Source organism: Calypte anna, chromosome 6, assembly GCF_003957555.1.
Source record: "Calypte anna isolate BGI_N300 chromosome 6, bCalAnn1_v1.p, whole genome shotgun sequence".
In the NCBI taxonomy this organism is placed as follows: domain Eukaryota; kingdom Metazoa; phylum Chordata; class Aves; order Apodiformes; family Trochilidae; genus Calypte; species Calypte anna.
The window spans coordinates 17,268,971-17,293,355 of record NC_044252.1 but is presented as its reverse complement, the minus strand read 5'-3'; the positions used below and the strand labels follow the sequence as shown (position 1 = coordinate 17,293,355).

General features: G+C 40.1%; 1 protein-coding gene across 1 annotated transcript in view; it reads right to left on the bottom strand.

Annotated features, from left to right (window-relative positions):
* The window catches only part of WDFY4 (WDFY family member 4), a 132,534-nt gene that overhangs the window by 81,908 nt on the left and 26,241 nt on the right, over positions 1–24,385 (bottom strand). The window contains exons 14-35 of the mRNA XM_030453090.1: positions 24,216–24,328; positions 24,140–24,150; positions 23,060–23,250; positions 22,722–22,798; positions 21,834–22,052; positions 20,634–20,818; positions 17,920–18,151; positions 16,075–16,226; positions 14,800–14,911; positions 14,511–14,701; positions 12,674–12,826; positions 12,178–12,251; positions 10,585–10,746; positions 9,149–9,240; positions 7,221–7,320; positions 6,224–6,429; positions 5,440–5,609; positions 4,771–4,896; positions 3,318–3,479; positions 3,015–3,212; positions 1,464–1,581; positions 431–588 (exon numbers count right to left, since the gene is read on the bottom strand). Of these exons, the coding sequence (XP_030308950.1) occupies positions 431–588; positions 1,464–1,581; positions 3,015–3,212; positions 3,318–3,479; positions 4,771–4,896; positions 5,440–5,609; positions 6,224–6,429; positions 7,221–7,320; positions 9,149–9,240; positions 10,585–10,746; positions 12,178–12,251; positions 12,674–12,826; positions 14,511–14,701; positions 14,800–14,911; positions 16,075–16,226; positions 17,920–18,151; positions 20,634–20,818; positions 21,834–22,052; positions 22,722–22,798; positions 23,060–23,250; positions 24,140–24,150; positions 24,216–24,328 (3,202 nt within the window). The remainder of the gene's footprint in view (positions 1–430; positions 589–1,463; positions 1,582–3,014; positions 3,213–3,317; positions 3,480–4,770; positions 4,897–5,439; positions 5,610–6,223; positions 6,430–7,220; positions 7,321–9,148; positions 9,241–10,584; positions 10,747–12,177; positions 12,252–12,673; positions 12,827–14,510; positions 14,702–14,799; positions 14,912–16,074; positions 16,227–17,919; positions 18,152–20,633; positions 20,819–21,833; positions 22,053–22,721; positions 22,799–23,059; positions 23,251–24,139; positions 24,151–24,215; positions 24,329–24,385) is intronic.

The window sequence follows — 24,385 nt, the reverse complement described above, 5'->3', positions numbered from 1 at the left end:
GAATGCTTGACTTGTTCAAAGAACGCTCTCCCCAGGGATCCCACTCCTCTTACTTTATTTAAGCTGTTGAAACTTATTCCAGAAAAATTCTCCTGAATTACCTGTTAGACACGAATTAATTTTTCTTGTATACCTGTTCAAGTCCCCAGAATTGTGGAAGATATTAATTTGTTCCTGCTCAGCAACATGTACATAGCCAACAAGTCATAGAACAGAAGAACTAACAATCCCTTCTTTATGCTGCACCATCCAGCTCTGATTGTCATTTGAAACCATTATGTACTCATGCAATAAAATAGTAATAATCACAACAACCAAATGGATTACAACCATCTTCTTGAGAAGTGCTTATCATGACCTCAGCATGAAATGGAGCATATTTCAACATTTTGTCAACAATAGGGAAAAAACCAATAATCGTGTGACTCACCCCCATAATCTGTTTGGCAGTAAAGAGCAGAATTTCCTTGGGATCAGCAGCAAACATTCCACTATTCAGCTTCTCTACCAGCTTCTGAGCAAAATAAACAATATTCATCATGGATACTGGTGCAGTTGTTTCTGAAGTGCCATGAGGATCAGTGCTCCCTGATAGGGATACAAGATGATTGTTTAGGCCAAAACAAGTTGAGATGCAAAAAAATGTGGGATGCAAGGTTACCAGAGCTGAGAAGGAACAGCCTCATGCCATAATGTCTCAGAGCTGGGGCATCCCTGAGAAATCTCTACATCTAGCAGTGTAGAGAGACATTGTCAACCAGGTGCCTTGAGTTGCCGAAGAGTGGGTGTGAGTCCACCTGTGCCTGATTAGGACAGGCCCCTATTGGGCATGAGCAAGACCAGGGGGCCAATAAAGGTGGGACACACACCCACAGAAGGTACCTCAGCTCACTCTGGGGTGAGGCATGGAGAGGCCAGCAGCTCGTCGAGCCTCTGGAGCAAGAAAGGCTCTTCCCGCTACACTTCTACCCTGGAAGCGCTGTGTGGTGGCTGGAGTCCTGGAAGAGACCAGCAGCTCGTCGAGCTTCAGGAGCAAGAATGGCTCCTCCCGCTACATAGCAGAAAACCCTTAATCAGACTGCAGATGATAGCCTCATCCAAAGGACAGAACCAGTCTCACTAAAACACTCAGGAAAGACTGATCCAGCTAATGACTCAGAAAGGAGAGCAGCAACAACTGAGCTACCAGGGTTGTTTCCAGAAGCATTCAAGGATAAGCCTAGATTTCTTTTTAAGTATTCACTATTTATTTTCAGAATCTATTCTTAAGAGAAAAAAAGTGAAGAGGCTCTCTAAGAAAATGGTAAAACTGTGATATTTTACCCAAACTGGCCTACAGCAGGCGTGAATGGACAGCCCAGTTTAACACCATGGGCTGTCCTTCTAGCTACTCCTTTGAAACCTTTCCAGGAATTACACCTAAGTGGCATCAGCTGACTAACGATCTGATTTTTACCCCTCACCTCTTGGTCTTGTTTTCCCCTTGCCTTGGCTGGTAGCCTGGAAGACATCCATAGAAGACAGCAAAAGTTTTGTCTGAAAATGTCTCCTCTGCTCACTGGTGGCCTCCTCTGGAGAAGCCTATATAGTGACCATAGATACATGTAAGTGCAGGAAGAAAACAGACAGGAAATCAAACTCAAATTCTCTTTCAGCCTTTATCCAAAGACCTCTGACTTCATTGGATCTTTGACAAATTATGTCTGCCAAAGATTCAAATTCAGTTAGCAAGCAGAAACTCCAAGACACACTCAGCACTAACTGAGATAATTCAAAATACCCAAAATTTGCCTATATTAGCAACAGAAGGTGAAAACCAACAAACTTAGCAAGGACAACTACTCCACCTCCCTTGCACACTTTAGCCCTTGCACACTTTAGCCCTTGATGTGGACATGTGAAACAACTAATCCAGGCAGAGAAGTTATACATGACAACTAAACCACAGTAACATGTAAATGCAGAGATATAGTCCTCTGTGAAAAGGTAATGTCACTTGTTTCCAGAGTTCAGCACGAGTGTGTGTAAGGACTGTTACTGTGTAGTAGATGAGGTGGCAGAGCCTCATACCCTTAGCTGGGAAAACAAGAAATCTTACACAGGTCCCCACTCTCAGGTTCACACAAGGACAGAGCCCAGTTTCACAGGTGGTTCCCAAGAGACCTTGCCCTCATGGAATTTCAGCTCCATTTAGCAGGCTTGGCATTCAGATAGTCAGAAGAGCTATTTTATGTTTTAAACTGTACTAAGCCTTGAGATGTTATTGTGTAATTCTTGGGGGAAATTCTGCTCTGCAAGATGATTTAACTAGTGACAATTGCAGTCAAGCTTCTGTTCATTACTATTTGTTTTACTAACTCACATCTGAGACCACCTGGACTATTGGCAACCTGAAGCTGAAGCTTAAATCTTCCAATTTCACTTTCATCAGACTGTTCTGACTCTTTCCACTGCTTTAATTGGTTGTAATCAGTAATTCAGTCTCGGATGTTACAAATTGTAGTAATCTGTCCTAAAAGTGGAGACAGTTGCTTTCAGTTTAAATGAGAACTGAAAATAAATTACTGTCTCAAAAATCATTATTCAGTAATGCTCCATGTGAAACCTTCCGTTCTCAACAAATTTAAGATCCGCTCCAATGACAAGCAGGTATTACTAAGGAAAAGGGAAAAATTTATGCCTTACTTCAATGTTGCCTGAAAAAAAAAACTTTTTGTTGGTATCTGGGGTCAACAATTAGTTTACATGAATGCAAAGCAGTCAGAAAAGACTGTTCTTCCTTGCTGAAAAGGTAGAAAATCCATGCCACTAAGTGGGCTGTCCTCATCTGCCAGGAAGAAGTGAATGCTCTCTCAGAGCTGTGAACCCAGTCTTCTCCTAGATTGTTGAAAATGCTGACTGAATTCATCTCTTTCTCACTGTTGGCACCTTTTTCTCTAGGCCACTAGCAGGATACCTCCTGTCTTTCCACCCCCAGTTCAAGGTAGCAGCAGAGCCTGAAGACTGCAAGAGACCTCAAGAAGCAGCTCAAGTGGATGCCCTTGTTTGGTTGCTGGGATGGTGAGGAGACTGTCCTTCAGGAGGACTTGCACAAAATCCCACACTTGTTTCTTGGCAGGGTGTGGCAGAAGTGGGAGAGAGGAGGGATCAACACAGTCTTTCCCTTCAGAAATGGCTGTCCCATTAGGAGACAAAAGGCCTTCAGAGCCTCCCTGTGAGAGCAGAGAACAATGCATTTTAATTCATTTAAAATTTATTTTTCCTTCTAGCAATCCATCTCTGATCTAAAGGACTTGTTCTGGCTCAGATGCACATACCTTGGGTGGTTCATAATGGAAAGCAACCATAGCCAAAGTTTTCAGGAAGTCAGCACAGTGCCACATGGGGTCCTGAGTATAACTGTGATAGATCAAGCACAGAAACTGGATAATGTTCCCTGGATACGTAATCTCCCAGGAGGCTTCTGTATCTGCAATGTGCTGAACACAGACAAATGTGCGTATGGTTAAGGCAATATTCCTCTCACTCATATAAGCTCATCTTTGCTCCTCTGCAGGTATTCCTAAGCAATGAAGCAAACATGATGTGGCCACAGAGAAGTTAGGTAAGGAACAAGCAGCCAACTCCCAGCTAGCAGACCTAATCAGAAAAGTGGCATACCCTCAGCATCAAGAATGAACAAAATGTCAACTCATATGGGTAAATCTATCTCTGTGTTCAGCCAGCATGAGACAAGGTAATGTCATGGAGACCACAGTACATTGAAAATTAAAAAATGCCTCTTGAATCAGCAAAATTACATCCAAGCTAGTATGAGGGGGTGGTGTCACCATTTCTCTGTTTATGCTCTTTAAAATGTATCAAAGTTATTTTATATCAACATATATCCCCCCCTCTACGCCTGGCATCACCTTTCTCTCTTTACAGTTCTTAAAATGTATCAAAGCTAATCTCATCAACAAACCCCCCTCCTCTGACAGGACTAAGAAGATAAAATGCCAATCAGAATGGCTCCTGATAGAGTTGTCCGACAGGTAATGCAAATTGGTATCAAATACAGGAACTACAGAACTCCGGGAAAACTTGAATACCAAAGAGAAGGCCTGAAGTTACCAATTTGCAACCTCTGGCAATAATTGATGAGAAGAAGAGATTCTTGACAACAAAAATTCAGAGGAAAAAGTAGAAAACTCAGCAGTGAAAAGAAGCAAAAAGCAGCGAGTAGCAGCAAAGGAAGCAGCAAGAGGAAGCAGCACCAGTGACTTGAGAGAGACAGCAGTAATCCTTCAGAGGGTGAAAAGAATGATAATCTGTTCCCTTTCTTCCTTTTCTTCTCTTAAAATTTTATCCCAGGGGAGTTCAGTTTAAAGACCTGTTTTCCTCGCATTTTCTCTCACTATTAACTCCTTCCTAAGATTCCTTTCAGCACAGTGTTCCCTGAAATAAACCATTGAAATTGGTTTAATCCATGAAGCTGGTTACTTTGGCAAGTCGTCAGACATATATATGCAGTGGTTAATATTTCCTCACAAACAAAATATAAAATAATAATAGTTACGGACTGTGACAGTCCATCACACCATCTGCTACTGAATGTAACCAGGCCAAGAGTAGTGCTGATGCTTTGAAGTCTCTGCTCTTCGTTATGCTTATATTGCCCTGCAAAGGCAGAGGAAGGCTAAGTGGTACAGGTAAAGACTGCCACTGACATCTGAAGCTCTCAGGTTTTTCTGCTATTGACATTTATTCTCCTTGCAACAAAACACTTACCCTGTCCACAGTGACTCTAACCATTTCCAGCAATAAAGAAGCTGCCTCTGCACACAGCCCAGTTTTGAGGACGTTCTCTGTAACATGGTGCTGAAAAATCCACTGCAACATAGACTCAAGATTTTTCTACAACAAGAGGAGATGTATTTCAAGACACAGGAATTATTTATGATACACCAATAAGTATGTCTGCCTTCTCCACATCAGAAACCCCCCCAACTATCTTAATTTTCAGCAGCTCCTCCCTCTCCTATGAAATGTGCTTCACCGGGATAGAACTAATGGATTGTCCTTTTCTGAAAGATAACTTTGTCACTTCTAGAGGGAAAACATCTTATGGATTCTCAGGATACTGGGGTAAAGTACTCAGATCCACTAGTTCTGAGATTTTAATGAATCCTGACAATACAAAACAGCTAACTTGAATTACCTTTTAAATTGTGTTGGTTAAGTGAAATTCAACACCTGCATAAATGAGTTTGTTCCAAACACAAATTCCCTTAAATCACAGTTAACTTACTTAAGCTTTTAAGTATGACTGACTAATTTTAACTGTCACAAAACCCATGTAACCTTAACTTGCATTACAATACTCTCACAGAAAAGACCACAAAATACAAAGTAGTAAAACAATATGAGCTTCATGCTTGTCTGTTATTTTTTTCATACCTTGGCTGCTTCAGGTGGTTCTAATTGTGGAGTTGCCAGAAATAACCCTGCCACGAGCAAGTAGATCTCAGGAATGTGGACATGATCAGTCAGACATCTTTGCAACACAGAAAACCCAAAAATCAAGAAGGAGCCATTGTCAGGCACTGGAGGATGAGTTTTTAAATTATCTTTAAAGGAAGAGAAAAAGGAAAATACTCTGAGGAAATGTTTAAAAATGAATGCCATGTTAGAGAAGGATTGCCAACCCAATTTCATCCTCATTTGTCTGTGTCCCAGGCCACTCAGTACTCTGCTAGGCTGCAGTATCAACAGTTCCAGAAACTTCTTCAGACTAACAAATAAATCTTTTCACCACTATCACTTTTCTTACAGGAGATTCTTCCCGAATTCTTTTTCTTCTTTTATCTTCCCATTCTCAGAACCATAAGTCTAGTTATCAAAAAGCAAGCTGAACAAATACTAAAAAACTGAAGGTTTCAGGGCACAAGCTGACATCTGAACACCTCACAGGCTTAAAAACTAGCCTGGTTTTATGCAAGACAAAAAGGTCCGTTTCTCTTCAACTGCTAATCAGAAATGCCAGCTATCATGCAAATGAGAAGCAATGTTTTCCACTCTTTAGCACAGAAAACCTGAAGTACTGGGAACAACCTTGCCTTAGAAAGTAACTCAATTTAGATGTACTGAGATCAGTGGGAATTTTTGTATCACCTACTTCAGTGATCTCCTGTCACTGAGCTGGATCAAGGAATTTTTTTTTGAGGATTAAACCAACACATACCCATTAGAATACTCAACCCCACAAGGCTGTTTTTCAGCCAGCGTCCAGCCACTATCCCCTCCTTGAATTTGTTCAGCAGTGAATGGTTGTGGAGGAAGGAGAGAAGTAGCCTGATTCCCAGCACAACTGTGCTAGAGTGCAAGTAACTTTGTGTGAACAGCAGAAACCAGTCTGGCCCCAATGCCAAAAATGTCTCTTCTTGTTCTCTAGGACAAACATGGAAATAAAAGAGCATGAAATGAGACATGGTGAAAGACGGAAAGGATATTTTATTTGAAATTATTTCTAGGTGATTCAGAAACATTAGTTTCTATAGAAAAAATCTGATTAAAGATTTAACACAATACAAAATTGCAAAGACTTAATGACAGACTCGTTCACACTGTTCAAACCACTTAATTCCCACTAAATCCAATCTTATATTACTGTTAGGCAAAAAAGCTTATTAACTTGAAGCTCTTTCTGAGATTATATATCAATAACTAACGTAAAGGACATGACAGACAAGCTTTCAAACTATAAAATTCAAACTTTTCTTTTAAATTTTGAACTCAGGGTATTCTAGCTAGTGAAAATGCAGGTACAGCACCTAGCACTATGAATTATGCCTTTCAGTTACACAAGATAGAACTATAGTAACTGCGTGTTTGTGGTTATGATAGAGGGGGTGCAAGTAACCCCACATTAGATTGAACTGATTATCAAAGACAGATGAAATTTCTTCAACCCTTGCATTGCAGAAGAAACAGCAATATCTGAGTTACTCATTTTCTGAAAACATTATACTTTTTTTCAAAATGGAGATCAGATGTGTGATCTGCTCTGATTGGCATGAATGTCATGTAAATCATTGACAAAAAGGGACTCTACATCCATCCTGCTCTTATTGTTTTGCTGAGACTCAAATATTATCAGTATGTTTAGTCCTGGTCAGACAAGTAAAGAGGAGATCTAGAACACAGAGTCACTTACTCATGTCTTATCTTTTTCTACTTACTCAGAGCACAGATGAAGCTTGTCTGAGTGCATAACATCTAACAGCACCCTCAGTAATTGGTTCCGGAGCCAAATTGTCTTTCCAGATGGTTGACTTAAGACTACAAATAACAGAAAGTAAGAAAGAGTAATGAATAGACAAAGCACATGTTCCACTGCTTTGATGAACAACATTGCTTGCACCAGATTAACCTAATGGAAGTACTTATATCAGTCTTTTGCACAGTAAAAAGATGCAGACTTCAGGCAGAAGAATTCCTGCAACCATCAGAAATGACCAGTGTAAAAGACCTTCAGATCATCAAGGCCAAATCCTAACTTAGCACTTAGCTAACTTAGCACTGCTAGGTCAACCACTAAACCATGTCCCTACAGATCACATCTCCACAACTTTTAAGTACCTCCAAGGATGGCAACTAAACTCCTTCCCTGGGCAGGCTCTTCAAGTCCCTGATAATACTTTAAGTGAAGTATTTTTTGTGTGGTGTGGCTGACACTCAGGAGAGAAGGGATACCATCCAGAGGGACCTTGAAGGGATACCATTCAGAGGACCTTGAGAGGCTGGAGAGGTGGGCCCATGCCAACCTCATGAAGTTCAACAAGACCAATGCAATCCCAAGCACTGATATAGGCTGAGCAGGGACTGGCTTGAGAGCAGCCCTGAGGAGAAGGACTTTGGAGTGCTGGGGGATGAGAAGTTCAACATGAGCCATCAGTGTACACTTGCAGCCCAAAAAGCCAACCAGATCCTTGGCTGCATCAAGAGCAGCATGGGCAGCAGGACAAGGGAGGTGATTCTGCCCCTCTGCTCTGCTCTTGTGTGACCCCATTTGGAGTACTGCATCCAGTTCTGGAGCCTCTGTTACAAGAAAGACATGGATGTGTTGGAATGTGTCCAGAGAAGGGCCACGAGGATGATCAGAGCGCTGGAGCACCTCTGCTATGGAGGCAGATTGAGAGAGTTGGGGTTATTCAGTCTGGAGAGGAGAAGGCTCCCAGAAGACCTTATTGTAGCCTTCCAGTATCTGAAGGGCCTACAAGAAAGTTGGTGAGAGACTTTTTAGGATGTCAGGTAGTGACAGGACTAGGGGGAATGGATTCGAACTTGAAGAGGGGAGATTCAGATTAGATGACAGGAAGAAGTTCTTCATCATGAGGGTGAGGAGACACTGGAACAGGTTGCCCAGAGAGGTGGGGAAAGCCCCATTCCTGGAAGTTTTTAAGGCCAGGCTAGACAGGGCTCTGAGCAACCTGATCTAGTGGGAGGTGTCCCTGCCCATGGCAAGGGGGTTGGAACTTGATGATCTTAAAGGTCCCTTCCAACCCTGAAAATTCTATGATTCTATATTATTTAGAGATGCAACAATCAATAGAGTCTCAACTGAATATGACAATGAAAGAGCCACATGGCTGGATGTTTTCACACACAAAATCAACGTAAGTACACAGATACTTCAGAAGGTGCAGAGCCATTATTTGCCACCATTATTTGTTACAACTGTAACTGTAGCAAAGTGATCACAGAAAATCCAGGATATGAAATGAAATTTTATTTTTCTGTGTTTGTCTGTGAAATCCTACCTTGTGTAGGCTCTGTCCAATGCAGCCAAAGCACTGCTGGATTTTAAGCAGAGAGGGGACAGAAGGGGAACTCCCTTAGCAGGAGGAGGATCTTCCTGTAGGTCAGGTCTTCCAGAATACATAGCAACTGTCACTTTACTAGTCTTCACATCAGACCTTAAGTTTTCCCCACAATTTTAAGTCACCCCAAGGAAGCCTGTCCCTTTCCAGATGAATTTCCAGATTTGAATTGTGTCCCTGCCACTGGAGGCAGAATCACTATGTTGCATTTAGGGTTCATCACTCCCTGAGGAAGCAGGGGAAGTCCTTTAGCTTTCCACAGAAACACACCAAATGTAGGTCCTCACCTTCATTGGGCATATCAGCCACACCGTCCAGGCCAAGCTGATTTTCATCCACAGAAGAAGGTTTCAATGTGTAAACAAGGAACAATCCAATCCTTACACAGAAAGAGGGAACCAGTTTTACTCAGAAGAAATACATTAATTTAATTACTTTGGGATTATATGCAAATCTCAATGCTCATTAAGGATGATTGTTAACAATAACCATTGGAAATTCTAATGGCTGCAGAAATTGGGCTTGAAATAGGAATGCAAAGTTCATAAACTAGGAAGCAAATAAAAGGACAACTATCCAAAAATACAATTGCAAATGCAATTAATATCTATTCTACTAGAGAAACAGTTTTCTTTTTTGGCTTTAAAGGTCTACCACCCTGGGGAAAGCAATACTAACTTAAGCACTCTGTTCACACAAAATATTCTGAACTCCCTGTGGTATTCTGATATCACTGTTCTCACCACTTGCTTTTCAGATTCATAGAGGTAAGCAAAGAAACCTCAGCAGCTCCTCAGTGAGGAGGACTGGCTATCTCTTTTCACCTGTAGTTTGGTTTAACACATCACCTGGTTCTAAGGTAGATTAATGTGACTGTGAAAGTGCATAACTTCCTCCTCCCCATAAGAAGGGTATTAAGGGACCAAATAGCATTTTTCTGCAGGAACATACTTTCTGCACAAGTTTCCATCAGATGTGCCAAAAGTCTAGGACCCACAAAAAACCCAGAATCTTTCACTGCTGCTTAGAGTCTGCTTAATAGCCTCTCTACTCTCCTGGAGTTGGAAGGATAGGGACTGTCTTTATGCACTTGACTATTCACTCATAGGCCTGACAACCAATCAAATTGCCATGGAATAATAAATAATTTTTAAGAAAAATGATCATTTGTACTCCTTATCACATTGATGATTTAGCGTACTAAATTCACTACTCACACCTGTATGAAAAAAGAATATGCCAACCAATACAAGCCCAGGATAGAGACTTACATGTATGTAATTCCACAAAGCACCTGGCAAGCTAAGTTTAAGTGTTAGCTGACTCAACAGTAATTACTTGAGGTGTTCATGCTCTTCAACAGGGCAAAGGGCTGACTGCAGAAACCTCAAGTTCAACATGCAACTCTGTTTCTTTTTGACAAAGAGCTTTAAATCCAGGACTGTCATCTGTAAAGTACATTTTTCTGTAGACAGCATTGTGTGCACCTTAGTTTGTAGGCTACAGGCTGATGCAACTAGACTAGCAAGAGCCTGAGATTGGACTGAATTCTGTTTTGAGGGCATGCAAGAATGTTTTGTCAGTGGGAAACCTGCAGCTGCCAAGGTCTGGCAGCTCCTACCAAAGATGAACTGAGGAAAATTCTTCTGTAGAGCTCTCCACAACACAGGCAGGAGTACAGTTCAACTACAAACTGAGAAAAAGCTATAGACTTGAAGGTTACCTGAGAACATCCCGTGTGTTAAAGTATCCTTGCAACAGATGGGAGAGAATAGTGCAGGCCATAGTGATCCTGGAGTTACTGATTTCAGGGTCATTGAAGAGGAATATGAGCTTGGGTACCATTTGTACCTGGTAGGCAACTGCAGCATTCTGACATCCACCTCTGTAAAAAAACACAGGGAATATTTAAAGCTTTTACTGGAAAGAACCAAATTTGCTGAGTTTCAGGCCAAAGGAATCTCAGGTTGCACTGATACTTTGCACCTTTGACTTCTAATATTTCCTTGGCAACTTTTGTCAGCAAGGGAGACCTAAAGACCTCTTTATGTGTTCTCCACCCTTCTCATCTGCCCTCTGCCCCTGAAATTGCTGCATTTCAACTGGTTCAAACAAAACATTATTGAATTTTCAAGAAGTGTGTTGGTAGTAATAAATGCTACTCTTGTAAAACTCAGTAAGTGACACCAGACAGCTCTGCATAGAGCTTTCTGGTTTACTCAGCCCAGTGCCGTGCAATGTCTTTTTAGATACATTTAGCTCTGGTGTAGCTGCTGATTAAAAAGGTATAATTATAATAAAACCTTCCTAGGTTGTGTTCTGGTGTTAAACACAACTTCACTTACAATATTTTTATTACTTCATATTTAATTCAGACATTCAGATTTCCCCTCCCCAGCAGACATTTGAACTACCATCTTACAATAATCATTCCATGTGAACCAGGCCAACAGCTTATCCCAGTCTGGCCCACAGTCATCAGGGGCTGTCAAGAAGTCAGTCAGGGGCTGATTAAATCACCACCTCCAGCCTTGAAAAAGCAATACAGGAATGATTCACTTTTAAAGTCCAGTGTTTACAAGTAGGATTGGATGCTTTATATCCATCTCACAGTTCCCATGTCAAGGTACAGATGAGCTTGTCCCGCTGTAGCGCTAAGGCTTGGACAACGGCCCTAAGCCAGAGCTGTCTTGTATGGAAATAGCAAAAGTAATTGAAATTACATCCTTGTACTAATAATTAAAAATATTATTTATAAAAAATAAATCATGTTTCTATGAGAGTATGTTAAAGAAATCCTGCCAACCATGCCCTGGATTCTGGCCCAGTCCTGGTCATGGGTGGTCAGGAGATAAACCAGTTGTTTCTGCATAAGGTGATCTGCAAAGTCATCCTGACTTGTTGGTTTTTTTAATATATAAGGTTTAATCCTCTTGCAGCAACTTTGGATGCCCCACCTATGGGTGGATGCACTGCATAGGATTTTCTCACTTGCTGGGAAGGGTTCTCCAAACCCTCACTGCAACCAGGGCTCCCCAGTGACTGTGGATCTGGATGATGGTAACGTATGCAAGTGGTGATTTATCTTTCTTGATCATTATCCTTTTTCTTATGCAGTAATGACTTGATGAATTACCCTGTATATTTTCTATCTGTCTGCTCTAGGTACTTTGCTCTGTATTTTTCTTTTTGGTTGTATTACTTAGCTATTATGAGTAAAACATGTCTACTCTTTTCACTCTGGTGTCCAAGTCTCATTACCATCCACAATCAGCAAACACCTGCATGTTTCTGATTTAAATGCTAGCCTGTGTACCTGGAAGACTGCAAGATCTCCACAAGATGTGAAAAAAGAGCAAGGTCAAGATTTTCAGGTGCTTTCATCCAAAGCTGAAAGACAAAGAAAAGCAGAGGTTTTACTGCTTCACTGATCTGAGCTGACAGTAACCTGTGGCAGAGAAGCAGTTATAAATAATTCAGGGAGGTTAACATTATAAATTCAGTCATTTCTTCAATTACAATCTGCAGGCACTGGAAAATCCCTGCCAGTGTGAGGATTTGCAGCTCCTCAGCTAGCCTTGAGGAGCTGTCTGTCCCTCAGGGTCTGCATGAACCCTGGGGCACAGTGGGGAGCCATGGTGACTGAAGACAAGTTATTCATGGACTTACCACCTCTCCGGGTAAGCCACAGTGTGGAATATACCACCTCATCCCAAATATTGGATTCTAGAGTTGCTATGAACAAGCAAAACTTCATCTTATAAAGCCATCTTTAATTAGCCAAACCCACAAAGTAAAATCAACACTTTTACCTCAAAGTTGCAGAGAACATACTGGAACACACTATAATTCTTAATGACTGAAGACTCAAAGCCAAGCTCAGCTGTTCCTGCTAGGGAGAACATCAGCTGTAAAATCCTGTTGTTTAACAAATGTGTCTTCCTCTTCAGTAGATAGGCCAGCAACTGAAAAAAAAAGACTTAATGAGTGTCTGCTGATTCTATATCTGTATTTATAAACTAACGTTTCACACTGTTATTTAATGCAAGACAGTTTAATTAATTTGCTTTAGTCACATAATCAGGCATGCATCCATTTTTCACAAGCATCAGGAAGTAAGTGGAGATTTAAGCCTTGGCATAAAATTTTGTGCAGTAAGTGAAAGAGTAAGTTTTTGAAGGAGTTTGACAACTATATATATAATGGGATACCTGATATAATAAAAATGTTCAGAAAAAAAATACATCTTGAAAAGAATAAGCATTCAATTGAAAATATGTACACAGGCACAAATTTTGTTAGTTGGCTGTTTGAAAAAAAAGCTTCAGACATACATACAAAGACCACAAATGCTCCATTGCAACATGATGATCAGTCACATGGAGAGAACACTATACAGCAAAAAGTCAAAAGGAACAAATCATACACAATCTAAAATCTGGCATTCATTTATAAGAATAGATTGGGCAAGAAATTTCTAATTATGACAAATATATTAATACGAATCAGGATCGGATCAGTTTATGAACAATTCACAGGTGGGGAAACTGGGAAATTTATAATAAATCATTCAGGAACTCCTGATGTTATGAGTCTCTTCAGCAGAGATGATTCCAAATGAGTCTTCTCTGTTCCACAAGACATTGCTTAGCCTATGCAGTAAATCATAGAGTTGGCTGGGTTGGAAGGGAGCTCTGAGATCATCAGGCCAACCCTTGATCCACTACTGCTGCAGTTACCACACCATGGCACTGAGTGCCACATCCAGTCTCTTTTTAAATATCTCCAGGAACAGAGAATCCACTACTTCCCGGGGCAGTCCATTCCAGTGTCTGATCACCCTCTTGGTAAAGAAATTCTTTCTAATATCCAACCTAAACCTCCCTTGGCACAACTTGAGATCATGCCCTCTTGTCTTGCTGAGAGTTGCCTGGAAAAAGAGACTGACCCCCACCTGGCTACAACCTCCTTTCAGGGAGTTGTAGAATGATACTGAACTGTAATTTCCCACTTGAGCCTTAACAGATCCAATATTAGGTATATAGAGCTTAAAATTTGCCCTGGCTCTCCTAAAGCCCTAACACAACCAAGCTCTTCAATCTGCATAGCTTTCAGATTTGTAAGATGAATTTAAGATAGACTTAATTAATGAAATACAGACTACACTTAGTTATATCAGCAGAATTCCTAATACACAGTGAAGACTGAGCCATGGGAATTCATTATCAGGCCAACACTGAGCAGTCTATAAGTAGGAATCTAGGGCTGGATGAGAGGGAAGAAATATACCTGCCTGAGAAGTGGTCTCTTCTGTGAGGGATCAAGTGTGTTGGTAAAAGGTGAAGGGTGGACAACTGAAAAGTCTTCTACACTAGATTTACGAAGTATAGCCTGCTTTCTGTTTTCCTTTCTCTACTATTAGATCACATCTAACCAAGAGACATCTGTCCTCACCTTTCCATGAGCAGATTTATTGTTGTACGGGTTCCCAGATATTGCAGGCACAGGATTTAGAGCACTATCCTATATGTCTCTCTCAAAGATCTCAAAGTTCCAGCTCTGAGTTCTAACAGCCAGCATATGCTTTGTTCATTGCCATTGATAGGTTATGGGAAAAGGTTCTCTGAGAGAAAGATTATAACCATCTACCTGGTATCCATGAATGTGCCTCATCAATTTTTCACTCATGGGACTACTTTTCAGGATGGAGTTCAGGACTTTGACAGCTGCATACATGGTGTGGTCATCATGGGCCATAGCAATGAGACTCAGAAGAATGGAAGGGCCTCCAATGAAATTCAGGCTAGTAGCTGCTGGAGAGGACTGGAACACTCTTACCCCTAGGAAATTGCAAAGTTACTCTACCAGGAAATTACATATACTAAATCTGTTACAGGATAGAGAAAAAAAATGAAACATTAAGGCACAGCGCATTTACCGTGTTGTCCCGCAGCTATGGACCCAATCGTCCGCAAAGAGCCTGAGAGGTGTCCAGCAATATTCTTAGCCAGGAATATTGGAGTTGAATTGTCACGAGAGTTAATCCCAACCTAAAACAGATAAAAAAAGATTGATCCTAGGGAAAACTATGGTAGTACTGTGAAGGCAAAAGATATTAAGCAGATACTCTAATGCTTTAGATTATTTTATTACTTTTAGACTGTGAGAACCATTTGTTTTTCCTTCAAAGCTGATTGTTAGGAAAAATATTCATCCACTTAAAATATACCACAAAATCATTTATTGACATGTCAGTGCACCTGACATTGTCAAGAATGCTAGAATAACATGTGAAAGGTCATTAGGAAGGTATTCAGAAATGGCAAAAAAAATATTTTTAGACCTGAAAAATATGGCTTCTGGTTTTGTTTCAAGAAATCATGGAATCACTGAATTATCAGAGTTGGAAGGGGCTTTTAAAGAACATCTAGTCCAACTCTTCCACTAAAGCAGGATCACCCAGAGCACATCAGACAGGACTACATCCAGGTGGGTTTTTTGTATCTTCAGACTCCACAACGTCCCTGGGCAATCTGTTCCAGTGCCTTGTCACCTTCACAGTAAAGAAGTTTATTCTTATGTTTAAATGGAACTTCCTATGTTCCATTTTATGCCCATTGCCCCTTGTGCTGTCACTGGGAACTACTGAGAAGAGTCCAGCTTCATCTTCCTTGGATCCACCCTTTAGATACTTGTAGACATTAAAAAGGTCTCCCCTCCACCTTCTCTTGTCCAGCTCTCTCAGCCTTTCCTAGTAAGAGATGCTTTAATCTGTCAATCATCTTTATCATCCTCTGCTGGACTCTCCCCAGTAGTTCCCTGTCTCTCTTGAACTGAGAAGCCTGGAACTGGATGCAGTAGGAGGCATGGTAGAGGGGGAGAATGACCTCCCTCAACCTACTGACCACACTCTTCTTTTTGCAGCCCAGCATCCCGTTGGCCTTCCTGGCAACAAGGGAACACTGCTGGCTCATGGATAAATGGAAGCTACTAATATTGTGTTCACACTGTCAAATCTGTTCCTATCTACAGATGAAATCAAAAGCACAAATAGAACGGAGTCAAGGAATTGGGAGAGAAGCTGGTAAAAAAAAAAATAAATTAAAAAATCACAGAATGTATGGAACTAAAGCAAAAATCACAATCTTTCCTCTAGGAAATCAGTCAGAAACAAGAAAAAATGTGTTTAAGACAAATGATGGAAATCTATGACCTCTTTGGCAATCAGCCGGCCATCCACTTCGTTGTAGGAGGTCTTTATGTCTTGGACAGTAGTGAAAGATGAGCATTTGGCATTGATTCCAAAAGAAATCTTCTCTTCTGACACCAGAAGTGTAGGATTATCACCACTGTACTGGTCCTCACCTAAAACGAGAATACAAATCTCTGAAGGAACTTTGCATGCTCAGCATGTGAGACAGGATGGAGACAGCTGAAAAATAGCTGGCAAAAGCCAATCTTTAAACAGGAATTTGATTTTGTATTAACTATAAGGATAAGAATTCATCATCTTCCATGTTAGTAGGAGCTTTCTCACGGGTACTAGAAAAAACAGAGAAAGAAAAAACAGGCAAAAGTTCAGAGCTGCCAGCTCACAGCATATGGGAAGCTTCTAAAAATTGTCAGTCATCAGTTCAACGATTATATGAAATTCTCACATGTTTTTTCTAAAGAATTACCTGTTCCTGCTCTATATCTCTTTTTACAAAAAGTCTTGTAGTTTTGACAATTTTATTGACTGGGAAAATTGTTTATGCTGGTGACATAGTCCTTACAGGAAAAAATAATTAGCATATAGTCAGAGTGAAGAGTAATGAGATGGAAATGCCACCTATTTCCTTTTCAGTAGGACACAAACTTATGGCCGAGCGTCCACATAGCTGATGCTGGTTAGTGAGAAGGAATGGGCTACTGGTAAGATAGGACAAAGCAGTGATGAGAGAATTCAAAACCTTATTATTTGGGGATTTTGTGCTGAAACTTTTTTTAAAGTGGAAATTTCCATTAGGAAAGTTTCATTGGGTCTTTTTAATGGAATATAGAGATGCTAGGTATCACCTCCCTTTCCTGCCCCCTGTCCTTGTTTCTATCTCCCCAGAAGAGAAGCAGCGATTAGGAACAGAATAAGAAAGATAATTTCACAATGATGAAATCACAACTTACATCTCTGGGGTGAGATAGGCACAATTCATGGTTAGTGCTAAAGTTCCACTGGGAAGACCAGTGGGCACAGGAGAGCAAGAACCTCAGACTTCATAAGGACTCAACAACTCAAAAAGTCAAATTCTTCTGACTTCTAATGGCATTATTTTTATTTTAGGACTTCATTTTAATACAATTACTCTTTCAACAAGTCCACCCCATGCTTGATTTGTAGTGGCTTTTTGGTGTCTAGATAGACAACAGTCTGAAGGAGTACTTTCAGCCAGTCTTTTCACTTTGCTTTAGGCTGAAGCATCACCAGGTGGGATTATTCTATTCTTTTCAAATGGGAGATGATCATTCCATTTCATCTCAAGCTCTAGTACAGAGGTACACTTGTTGAACAAAGCGAAATCAATAACTTAAATGTTTTTGAAGATAACAGTATACTTTAGTTAAAACACTTCATTAAATGAAATTTAACTTATTCTCATACCTCTGTCTGCCCTGTGCATTCTCCTGCACTGCAGGCATCTGCAATTGAAGCCAATATTTCTTTTTCTGTCATGTTTTTTGGTTGCACCATAAATGCAGAATACCTCAATTACAGAGCTGCTGCTTTCCTGTTGTGCAATGGAAACTACAATCTTGCATCTCCTTAAGAACATGTTATGGCTCTTTACCCTCCAGCTCTCTTTACTGCAGGATTCCCACCTTTTACTTCTGCCAGACTTATATTATGGTACAAGATCTGCTTGGTATCTTACTACAATATTGAACAACATTGAGTAATGCAGAGTCCCAGGCTTTCAGAGTAAGCTCTGGGCACAGCTGGAATACTAACAGTGGGTTAAAAGAATAGAAGGAGCATTTCCCTGACACACAAATGGTGGTGGATATGACAATTACCACATACCTTGAAGCTGTATAGCTTGGAAATTGCTACAGTACTGTGGACCAAGCTTATTAATCACCTCCACAGTTTCCACTGAGATGGCTTCTTCAAACAAATACGTAGGGCCAAGACGCCAAGTCAAGGAGGACTTCTGTTTCCAAATTCGAGGAGTGGCTATGTACCCATAAACATCAATAAAGGAAGAAGTTTCCATGGAAGTACAGCTACCTGGAAAGGGCTGGATATATAGGATCTGCAAGAGAAGAATTCATTGAAGTCAATCAATAAATTTGGTGTGCCTTAAAGTCTTGTTCTTGAAAGGTTTGGCCTGCAGACTCCTTACTCAATGAACTCTTTGACACTTGTGCAATATAATTATCAAAACCTGTTTAGAAATTGGACTTTCAGAAGTGTCATAAATATAAACATTTTGGGAAGCTCAAGCCTACTTTTTGATCAAAAAACAGTGAAAATAATTTCAAGTGTTCACAAAGAAAACCCCTAACGATTCCAGGCTTAGCTTTCCTTTTCTTTACTTCCTAAAACTGTGATTTTCAACACACTAAGCTAAGTTACAGATTATACCTTGTACTGAGCAATTAGAGAATAAGCAGTTTTTGAAGAGTGCAGTCTCTATGTGCATCAATTAGTTTCAGTGAAAGCAACAAAGTTTAGGAAATTGGATCATTTATTTTTGGTATCAAAATAAGGATGCAGTCTCCTAAACTGAGTCTATAATTTTATTTAAATGTGGGCAGCTCTAGTAGGAAGCTATTTTGAAAGCAGAATTTTTTTGGTAAAGAGAAACAATTTTATACTTCTGGGCTTAGTAGTGCCTTTTTGAATTTGCTTTCAGATTAGAGATTTAGCATAGGCTGGTCTCTGACTGTTGAGCTGTAGAAGACAGGACTGGTGAATACCAGGAGGCGAGACTTCATGCTGGAGTGAACAATATTAGGCTTGATGCAATGCAGTAGCCCCCTGCCACCCACCACAGCTCCACCGCTCAAAAATTGTTGGTATTGTGAACAACTTTTGTGCAATTCTAATTTCTTACACAATCTTTCCTGCATAGTAGGCGTTCAAGATGAAGACTTGAGTCATGTCAGAGACCTCAGTACTAACATCTTTTGTCAACTAAGGGCTTGTTTTATTTATTATGAGCTGTTTCACCATGTGTTAAACACATTTGCTGTGAATTCTTTAATCAACTGCAATGATTAGGCTTAGTTTCATTGATGATTTTCAGTCTCATTTGAAGGCAAATTAAACTAAATTCTCATTCTTGCAGCGGATATAGGTCCCAAAGGCATTTAGAACACAGCTAATTTTTCTCCACTACAGGAAAGAAGATCTTTGGAATTAAGCAGGTTGCTTTTATATGGGAAGTTTAAAACACAGAAGTTGTCTCTGCATGCATTTAGATTGATTTGAAATGGGCAGCAAGAAGGAATACACTAAGCTTAAAAATTTCAATTAATAAAAGTAGTCTATTCAAAAACAAAACAAAAATAAACAAAAAACCATGATCCCAAACAGAGCTGCAATAGAAACAGGATGCATTTTCAACATTGATAGCCTGGAGCATTCAAAACCCAAAATCTAATCTCAGAAATAATTTCACATTAGCTTCAAAGCCAGCTGCATGATGATCGTATAAATGAGGGGCTCCTCCCATTTACTCTGTAGGCTGCAAACCCTTCAGGTACATTTGGATTGCTTTATCACATTATCTCATTCAGCCTGAGAAATTCAGCATTTGAGAACTGACTCCTATGCAACAAGAAGATCACAGGAAATTGTAAATTAGGGAAATACTAGATACACTAACATTTGCAATGGAATTACAAGTTGATAACACACAAATTGAAAAATTTGCCCTGATTGAAACATTTCTTTCCTTTTTATTAACTTAAAAAAATTATTATTTTAATTCATGAGCTATCTCACACATTGAACAAATAACCTGTTTTTGAATGCTTAGAGAACCAGTGCGAAAAAGAACACTGACTCATTAGCTGACTGTTCAATGGCTGTACCAGGAAGAGAAGAGCTTGAAAAAAGCCAATGTAAGATGTTTTAGAAAATTCCATCCATCTTTGGACTCTTGCAAAGAGCTGGCTAGTCACAAAATCTTATTTCTCTGTGACTTTTCCCCTTTTCCAGGCCCTCCTTTAAAAATGGAATCTCACTACACAACTCATCACCTTTGCAAATTTTAGCGTAAATTCAAGGCACCTTCAGTTTAGGGTTCTCTGGTCATAACTTCATATGATGTACTTTTTATGGCTGACAACCTCTCAAAATCTTGAGTGTAAACTGAGAGATCCTCAAAATCACTAGTCAGTTCATAAAATTTTGGCCTATATGTACAACTGAATTCAATCATCATAACTATGAACTACCGGAAAACCAGGTAACCCCAACTCTCAGATGAGTGTAACCACCTAAAATTGCTTTAATTATCTGAATGCCAGGATGGACAGGAGGGTGGGGAGGGAAACCAGTGTCAGTATAAGCAGATAATATGCTTCTGAAAAGAAACACAAATACACCCTAGTTTGTATGGATTTCTGATTTCACTCATGCACAGCACAAAGGGATGTTATGGACGCAAATCACCATCTTTGCATCTCTTAGTCTATGCTGAAAAGTCAGAGTATGTGCATGGGGGAAGAAAAAGAAAAGTAATGAAAGGTAAATGCCAGGCACAAGATCTATGTAGAGAGCCTTACCTTTGCAGAGCCAAGCATCTGACCATTTATATAAGCTGACACAATGCAGTTCTTCTTTTCTTCCTTAGCAACTGTCACTGTGAGATGGTGCCACTGGCCAGTGACTAGACGCTTGCCACAGCCAAACTGGACTTGCCTTGGAAATAAGGAGGGATTGAGGATCTCACCCTCAGGTTCCATGATGTCTGTAACAACAAAACCAGGAGACAGTCAACAGAAAGTCTCTCATCTTCTCCTGCTCCAGAACACAACTATCAGATGTGACACAAATACATCACTCTGGTATAGAATGATTTGTGCTATTCTGTTCAATGTCATTGAAATATTCCCTGAAGATCTCTTACCAGGACCTGAGACTTACACAGCTCTTAAGATCCCTTGGTATACCATGTGACATACTCCCATATAACACCTGCTAGCTGCCCCAATGCTGCAAAACTAGGCTAGACTAGGACAAAGCAAACATGTTCTTTAGAACCACTCAGGATATTCACTGAGTTATCTGACAAAGAAAAAAATTCCTAGCAAATTCATGAAGTGATAAAACTCTACATTAATTTGTAGGTTTTTATGAAAAGAGCCGAGCAGGGATTTTTAACATCATCTAAGAGAATTAGAGCACTCACAGGATGCCAGCTATGCATGAAAAATCCCAGTTACTCGTCCCATTCCATTTCTAACTTCCCCTGCAATATTCAATCACATTCATATTTGAAGTACCTACTGTTTTCAGTAAAGAGAAGGAGATAAAGGTCAACAAGGAAAAAAAGATTGGTAGGCTGGGATGATAAAAAAAAAAAAAACAATCTAAAAGTGAGGAAAGTAAAAGAGCTGTCTGATTTGGAAGCTAGATCACTCCCAGACTCCTCCTTGCTCTCCTAACTTGCCTAAACACATGAAGCAGGGAGCAGCTGGTTCAAGTCCAGTCCACACAACTGCACACAACCATATTACTGACATTCAAGAGTTTTCCTTAGCATAATTCTAAATTTTATCAAATATTGCATTGCCACAAAATAATTCTTAATGTCCACAGCAAACAAACCTGAAAAGACCAAGAATTACAATCTCAACAGGCTGCCAAAAGAAAATCAAAGAGATAAAAAGCTTCCATGTCCTGGGAACTTATTAGAGGAAATTTGTTAGTGATAAAATCCAGATATTCAGAGGACAGAGCAGTGCATCTTGACAGAGTCTTACCGAGTGGCTGAAATTCTACTTCTTCTGTGGAAATGACCAAAGAACAGTCCTGTGGTAAGAAGCTTACTGAAAAGCAAATAAATTCTTGCTCTGTTCTTGACATGTGCCTCACAATTGTGAGGAAACGGAGTGGGTGACTGTTGTGCACCAAACCAAACTTGCTAACCAGAAACCAGCAGGAGAGGGTCAGACCATTCGAGGGAGGGAAGATTCTGGTGCCTGTTGACAGGAAACAAAAGATCAGTAAGGAACTTGATTTCCCTGTGCAGATGTTAACAAACTGCTGTTTCATCTGTAGTACAAACCATGCAGAACCAACACTAGAATAAGAGGCTTAATTTCTGTTAGATTTCACTGCCTGTCTTCAATATCATACAGACTGCACATAGGAGTGTGTGCACATGTAGAAATGACCTAAAATTGACTGATGAGATGTGACCACTAGATCTCCATGCCATGGAGCTCATCAATTGGGAAGCACTGAACCAGAAACAATTTTTCTTAAATTTAACAAAACTGAAGAGGCAAAAGTTCACCCCTCAGAAGATTTTTATCTACAGAAGAATCCCATTTCATGTCAAGTGACAGTTCCTTTTCCTTCCATGGGATACTACGCTAAAGTCTGGTGGCTCTTAAGACTGTTTTCTTAACAGCTTGCTTTAAATTCATATTGCTGATGTCAATGCTAATTCACCACATCATAAAGCTGCATCTGATATTGTATTTTGTAGAGCAGTAAGAGTTATACAGCTTATACATCTATATAGCTGGACTGGGGCACAAGGATGGAAATGTTTTGAAACACACAGCTTATTTGCCACCATTTTTTACAAATGTTGAATGTTTTTAGTAGGTCTGAAAATTCAGTGCTTTCAGGAAAATGCTTACCCACACCAATTCCTCCTGAGACAGATTGCTCTGTGCTGGGTCCCATGACAGTAGCCAAGGTAGGTAGGTATAAACATCTACAAAAGCAAGGAAGCAGCCATTAATCAGAAAGGTAAAACCATCCCTGGAATTAATCAGTGCAGAATCACAGCAGCAAGGCAGAGTCTCAGCTATGAGCAATAAGACAGTAACAAGATATTATGGTAACATTGTTGCAAGGAAGGTGGAAATAGAACATAAGGATTGACTAAGATAAAAAAAGAAATTATTAGTTGCTGTGTTCAGAATAAAGGGCTGGAGATTGCAGAGCAGCTAAAGAGAAAAGACAGCAGCCATACCCATATCCTTCCATGGACATGTCAAATTCCACAAATGATGGAGCCAAAGAAGTGCTGTGGAGCTGGAAGTTTCGAGGTGATGTCATGGAGATGAGACTCACTGCAATTTGGAGTGCTGATGCAGATTCCTTAGACACCCCAGGGGAGATGCTGACAGGCACAGCTGTCTGAGGATCACTTTTATTGTCCACCTTGTCCTCTCCTGAACCTACAAGACCAACATAGCACCTAACCCAATCAGTCTCTGCTATTCTTTTTTTTAATCACAGGCTTTGCCTGTATTAAGTTTGTCACTGCAAAAAACAGCACTGCAGACTCTTTGAATAACACATACTCATCAGCCTGCAGAAATCCTCAGTAATACACAAAAATATTGCACTGAAGGAATTTCAGAATGGGAGGATAGCAGGAGAAATGAGCTTACTGAAGTGATAGCTATATTCTTTCCCCACACATCTTCAGATAATTCCAAACTTTGCCTCTAGTAAAAAAGATTCCTGACCAATTGGTTCCATTTTCTTAAATATGGACCATTCATTTCTGCCATATCAGAATGGTTACAACCAACACATGGGGAAGGATCTGAGGAATGCCTGCTTAGAATGTAAGACTCAAATTTGCACCATGCTGTATAAGGTATTTCATAGGCACCAAGTACTACTGTTGTAACCTTTCACCTGCAAAATGTGTTAGCACAGAGAAAGAACCAGACTTGGATGGAAAATGGCCTGTATAATCAAGGCAGACCTCTAGGATATCCTAAGGATTGCAAAAAGAAGTGCTTTTCATTCATATTTTCATTCTATTTCTAGATATAAACCACAGGGTAAACATTCTGCAATACCAGGAGATAGTCCTGTTCATTTGTAGAATAAGATTAACATTTTTATAGATTTTTATAGATTGCTTCCCAGCAAAGTCTGGAAAAAAATATCAGCATCTGTCTTCAGCACACATATTCTAATTTGATCTCTGCTGCTTATTAGATCAGCAAGTACCACCCCACCTGGGCAACAGCCAGTGTAAAACACCCTGGCCGTGGTGTTTTACTGTGACTGGCTTGGAGAAATCTACTTGAACAGCCACTTCCTCTCTTTATGGAGACATCTACAACCCAGCCACTATATCAGCAACAGGCTGTTTATTGTGTGCTTACCTTCATTCCAAGCTTCGTTAGCAGAAACACTCCCCTGACATGAAATAGCCTTGGTCTTGTTTGTCCTGGGCCAAGATAATAGTGGCAGAGGACCTCCCAACCACAGAAACTGCCTAATGTAAAAAAAAAAACAAAACAAAACAAGAAAAAAAACCAAAAAAACTCAAAAA